This window comes from Cebus imitator, unplaced genomic scaffold, assembly GCF_001604975.1.
Source record: "Cebus imitator isolate Cc_AM_T3 unplaced genomic scaffold, Cebus_imitator-1.0 Scaffold635, whole genome shotgun sequence".
In the NCBI taxonomy this organism is placed as follows: Eukaryota; Metazoa; Chordata; class Mammalia; order Primates; family Cebidae; genus Cebus; species Cebus imitator.
Window position 1 is genome coordinate 679096 of NW_016107950.1, and position 6033 is coordinate 685128.

A 6033-nucleotide genomic window follows, 5' to 3' on the forward strand; every position below is an offset into this window, starting at 1 on the left:
TGGTCTTGAACTCCCGACCTCAGGTGATCTGCCCGCCTTGGCCTCCAAAGTGCTTGGATCACAGGTGTGAGCCACCACGCCCGGGGGAGTCTAAATTTCTTTGTAATGCATCTCCAACTATCAGACATAAAATCCCCTTGACATCTAACTTGCCTTTCCAGAAAAAAAAAAAAGACTAATGTAATTTAACAATAAACTTGTGTAGGAAGACAGACACTAATGGTGAGAGCTGTGCACATAGTTGGTGTTAATGGTAAATTTCTTGAAGTCTGATTATTCTAGGTGTAATCAACACTCCCCCCCACAACCCAATTCAAGTGCCTCTTAGGGTCTCTTGACCCATCACTAGGCTGCCTGAAAAGCAGGAAAGTTCAGTCACTTAGAGAACACTTCTTAGGCACATTATTCTGTTGCTTGGCACGAGGGGCACGTGAGCTGATGAAATGAGTGTGTCTATGGGGTCAGGTTCGTCTATGCAAAAAATGAACAAACAAAGGCCTCTGAACGAATCGTTGCCAGCAGCCTATGCAGTGAGTACTTCCTCCCCACTCACTCAGCACCTGGGGCCACATTTCTGTTTTGCAGTGTTGGAATGGACTCTGTTTAGCCTCAGTAAGGAGGGGACCAAACGCTTTTGTCCCAGGTTCAGGGAGAGCATGAGATTCTCCTGTTTTCCAAATGTCAACACAGGGGATGGTGTGTCTACACAGGGCGCATTTCAGAAGCCGGCTCTCTCACCAAAATATTCCAAGTAACTGTTGACATTCTGGTTGCTGACTGCTTTACTTAAAAGCATCCCCTGTACATATGGCAATGTGAGTTTGAAACATTGCCTGGTAGCCGCAGAGCTACTGATCCAAACTGAGGGGGCTCGTTGACCAGTTTGAAGGTCAGGTAGAGAAAGTTCGACTTTAGAACTCTTTCTTTTCTTATTAAATGTTAAAAAAAAATGTATTGATCAACAACTCAGTGTGAAACTTATGGGGGAACCCAAAGACTTAAAAACCTGGGGTCCTGCTCTCCAAGACAAGTTAAATGACATAATGTAAAAATTCCCACTTGTGGTACCTGTAAAAGGCTTAGAGCTGCTGGAGAGGTCACATCGTTCAGCTTGCTGACCTTATCAGTCATCTGTCCCCAAACAGACAGACAGGCAGACAGACCTCTTAGAGAAGTCTTCCTTAAAAGGAAGGCTGCAGGGCCAGGGTCTGCTTGAGATCAATGGAATCTGACGGAAATCACTTCTCAAGTGCATTTTATGTTTGGCCACTTCTCAGCTCTCAAAGCTTCTGACATTGATTAGATGCTGATACGGCTTCACAAACACTTGTCTTTTTCTCATATTTTCTTAAGGATTCATGTCTCCTCAACTACTTCGTATATTCTAAAAGAAATATGCATACAATAAGTAAAACAATTCCCACTTACTATTCAGATATTGACCTTATGTTTGGGTTAAACTTAGCTATTATTGAACCTACTGATAAGCCATGGCTGCTTAGTGATTTCTTCTATGGCCTTCACCGAGGCTGCAGCTGGAATTCTGCAGGCTCTTTCCAACAAGACCATTTCTCTGGCACAAAACTGGGCCATTACACTGACTGAGTTAAAATCCACAGGCATTTGCGGAGCACCGCTCTGTTCAGGGAATGCTCCAAACACGTAGGTGGCAAAGAGGAGCAAGACCCCTCCCTGACCCACAGAACCTGCCTGTAGCCCCTGGATCCTGCAGGCCCGGGGCAGGGGTGTGACGAGGTGGGCACCGAGTGCTCTGGGGAGCAGAAGTTCTGAAGAGAGAGAAAGTCCCACAACCCCAGGGCAGGTGAGATGTGAGCTGGGTCTCCTGGGATGAAGGAGACTGGGCCGAGGAAGAAGGTAGGGAGGAGCACTCCAGGAAGGCAGTGAACTTTGGTGGAGCACTGGCTGAGGGTGGGAGGCAAGAGAGGAGGCGGGAGGGGGGCCAGGAGGGTGAGGTTATCAGAGGCTGAGAAGCCATTAGACTCTCAGCAGCAGCCCTGAGCTCTTGAGCCTGTGCTTTGTATTTTATAAAGCCCTCAACTATGTTAATATCAGAGACACTCAAGGAATCCCTTATGTTAAGTGGAAATTCCTCTCCCTTCCCTTCTGCTGCATGAGGTCAGATATTAGCTTCCCAACATCTAGCAGCAACTTTTAATACTGTGTTTTGTTTATGAAGGTAACAGGGACATGTAAGCTTGGGAGTACATGAAAAGAGCACTGAATCGAGAGTTAGAAAACAGAAACAAAGTTTTCATCAATTGTGTAAAGCAGCGCTCTGCCCCTGGGATCATAAACAAACCTGGACACAAACAGGGCCTAGTTTCCTCTCAGGACTTCATGGTCTGAGACAAACAAATGCCATGCAAAGGAGAGAGGGCAAGGCGGGGATGTCGAAAGCAGAAGGGAAGGAAAAGTAACTCCTGCGAAAAGGCGGAGTCTTCAGATCCGATCCTACTTGGAAACTGACAGCTGAGCCTTCACTGCTCCTGCTGGGTCAGGAACAAAGCACCAGGAGCATGGTGCCTGCAACGGCCCCGCTGACCCCCACGCCCCATGGGGTTGGTGAGAGCCCAGATAGATGCTGCCTACCCAGTGGGCTGCACTGCAGGAGAGGAGCCCTGAGCTCCGGGCGCAGCCAGAGGGAAACGTCACCCGCTGCAACAGTGTCCTGTTGCAAACTCAGCTCTGGGAGGCCCAGCTCAGGAGCGGCCAGGCCTTGCATTCTCGGATACCCAGTGTGTGAGCTTCCTGTGGCTACCATAGCAAGTTACTATAAACCGTGTGGTTCAAAACAGCAGACGTTTATTCTCTTACAGTTCTGAGGTCCCACAGCCTGAACCTGAGGTGTCAGCAGGGTGGTTCCCTCCAGTGGCTGTGAGGGAGAATTGGCCACGCCTTGCTCCTGGCCCCTGGAGGTTTGCTGGCAACCTTTGGCATTCCTTGGTTTGTAGACGCTTCATCTCCATGTCTGCCTCCATCTCCAGTGACCTTCTTCTCTCCATCTCTGCGTCTCCCTCTCCTTTCTCTAATAAAGATGTCAGTCATTGGGTTTAGGGCCCGTCCTAAATCCTGGGTGCTCTCATCTCCAAGTGGTCTTTTTTTCTTTTTAAGACGGAGTCTTGCTCTGTTGGCCAGGCTGGAGTGCAGTGGTGCAATCTCAGCTCACTGCAACCTCCGCCTCCCAGGTTCAAGCAGTTCTCCTACCTCAGCCTCCTGAGTAGCTGGGATTACAAGCACCTGCCACCGTACCCAGCTAATTTTTGTATTTTTTAGTACAGACGGTGTCTTGCCATGTTGGCCAGGCTGGTCTCAAACTCCTGACTTCAGATGATCCACCCACCTTGGCCTCCCAAAGTGCTGGGATTATAGATGTGAGCCACCACACGTGGCCCAGTTATTTTCATTACATTTGCAAAGACCCTTTTTCCAAATAAGGTCAGCTTCACAGGTTCTAGGAGTTAGGACTTGGACCTATCTTTTTGGGGGGGCCACCATTCAACCCACTCCCTCCAGGAAGGACCTATAGGAGAGCAAGAGACTGGTGGAGGACTGCCTCTCCCAACGCTGAGCTCTTTCTTAACAAGAGAACGGTTTTTATGTCAGCCTGAAGCAATGATTTACATGATCAAAGACACGGGTCTGGAAAGGGGAAGAGAACATTTCAGACAAGTATCATATTTTACTAGAAGTGAGGAAGCCGGGAGTAAATGCTGTCAGGTGAATCCGCCTGCATACTTCCTAAGCACCAGCCCTGTTTTAGGAGCTGGGACAGTAGCTATAAACCAAACAAAAACTCCTGCCCTCATGCAGCTTATCTTCTGGTCAGCAGAGACGGATAGGAAACAATATTAAGAGGTAAATGTTCAAATACATTACAAGCAGAATCTAGGAGAAAAGTATCCAAGTTAGAGAGAATAACCAGGGCAAATGGCTGAGTGGAAACTGTGCTTGCCATGCTAGGCCAGGAGGGAGGGTACTGGGTGTGAAGTCAAAAATCAAGAAGGCTCAGAGATTGGCCCCTCCCTGCATGCTGACAAGGGGGCCTGCATAGCTGCATGTCACATGCACGTGTATAAAACATCAGACCGAGACTGGGCGCGGTGGCTCACCACTGTAATCCCAGCATTTTGGGAGGCAGAGGCAGGTGGATCATGAGGTCAGGAGTTCGAGACTAGCCTGGCCAACATGGTGAAACCCCGTCTCTACTGAAAAACACAAAAATTATCTGGGCGTGGTGGTGTGTGCCTGTAGTCTCAGCTACCCGGGAAGTTGAGGCAAAAGAATCGCTTGAACCCAGGAGGTGGAGATTGCAGTGAGCTGAGATGGCGCCACTGCACTCCAGACTGGGTGACAGAGCAAGTCTCCATCCTGGAGGGGAGGGGGAAACAAACAGACCTCTGAATCAGAGAAATAGACAGTTTATTACTCACAGTAAACACAGCAGCCAGAACAGTATCTTTAGTCAGTTTCCCATGCCCCTATTCCCAAGAAGGGGGGATGTGGACCGTGCCACCTGGACAGGCAGTGGGCTTGTATCCCAGCAGAGGGACCTGAAACTGGGAGACTTGGAGATTTTCTCAGGGCTGTGGAGGACCCGCCTTTTCTCTCCTCCAGAGATCCCTGGGGTAAAACATCCTAGGATGAAGGTTTCTGTCCTGGGCATGCTCTGTCTTCCCTTTGCTGTTCCATCGTCCTTGCAAAGCTGGTCCGTGTCCCTTGCTGAGAAGGCCCAGTCATGCAGGAACACAAGAGGTCTAGGAAGAGTATCTTTCAAAGGTGGGCAGTGTGACATCAGGCAGCAAGAGCATCCCAGGAGGAGAGGCTAGACAGGGGGCCCTGGGGACCGCAGCAGAGTCGATTCTGAGCAACAGGGGAACCAGAGGAGGGTCCTGAGCAGAAAAGCATCAGAACTCGCCTACAGTTAGAAGAGGCTTCAGGGAAGCAAGGGTGGGAGCAAGGAGGCCAACTGAGAAAGCCTAATCCTGGTGGGGCAGAGGAGGGTGGGTGACCGCAAGGTTTCTGTTGGAGCGGCTGGAAAGAGGGAGCTGCCATTGCCTTCTTTCCCATCTCAGGGGAGTCAGGCTGGGAGGGAGCATCACCACTTCAGTTTTGGAAATGTTAAGTCTGAGATGTTCAAGCAAAGATGCTGAGATTTGGAGTTCGGTGGTCTGTTTGCGGTAGAGATAAAGAATTTGGAGTTGTCAGTGTTTAGAAGGAAGCCACAGCCTTGAGACTGGACCAGTCGCTAAATTCGCTAAAGGAGTGACGAGAGGAGAGAGGGCTGAGGGCCAAGCTCTGGGTCCTAAAGTGGAGAGCAAACGGCAAGAGACAAGAAGAGTGGCTGGGAGGTGAGGAAGGGGGTGAGTACGGGCTCCAAACATCCAAAGAAACCCCGTATCCTAGAGGGAGGTCAGATGCCGCTGGCTGATGTTATGAGGCCTGAGGTCAGACACAGAGGTCAGCGCCAACCTCACCAGCAGCTAGTTCACAGGAGTGGCAGGGGCACTGGGAGAGTGGGAGACAGCACAGGGTCAGCTCTTTTAAAAAAAAACACAGAAACGGGGAAGCTCTAGAGTGGGAAGTAGGGGCCGAGAGTGAGACCAGGAAGGAAAGGCAGTCCGCGAAGGTGTGATATCACACCAGCTCCCACTGTGGGCATCCAAACCCAAGCCTCCTGGGAAAGCCAGGAACTGTTAAAAACCCACACCTCCTCAGCATTACCCTGCTGAGGGGTGGGGTGGGGCATGTACACATCCCCCATCATCCCCTGACTGAAGGCTCAGGAGAGTGGAGTTCATGCCAAGGCACTTGAGATCGACCAAGGATGCAGCCAGGTAGAGGCAGGCCAGTCCTCACCCAGAGAAGAAGGGCAGGACAGCGGTGGACATGGGGCCCAGGGCACTGCAGCGGTGCAGACAGGGACCTGGGCAGGCACAAACAGTGTCAGTCAAAGGTCTAGAGGCCTGAAGGTGAGGTGCCGGTCCCTCCAGGTTCCAGGAAAGAGCATCTTAA

General features: G+C 50.5%; 1 protein-coding gene across 2 annotated transcripts in view; it reads right to left on the bottom strand.

The window, feature by feature from the left end:
- Positions 1–6033, bottom strand: part of PTPN18 (protein tyrosine phosphatase non-receptor type 18) — a 26795-nt gene that overhangs the window by 3006 nt on the left and 17756 nt on the right. Inside the window, exon 15 of one of the 2 annotated variants that reach the window (XM_037734570.1) lies at positions 4424–4881. The exons of the other annotated variant lie outside the window; for it this stretch is intronic. Within the exon in view, the coding sequence (XP_037590498.1) occupies positions 4844–4881 (38 nt within the window). The 3' untranslated portion in view covers positions 4424–4843. Of the gene's footprint in view, positions 1–4423; positions 4882–6033 lie in introns of those variants that run through there. 2 annotated transcript variants of the gene reach the window in all.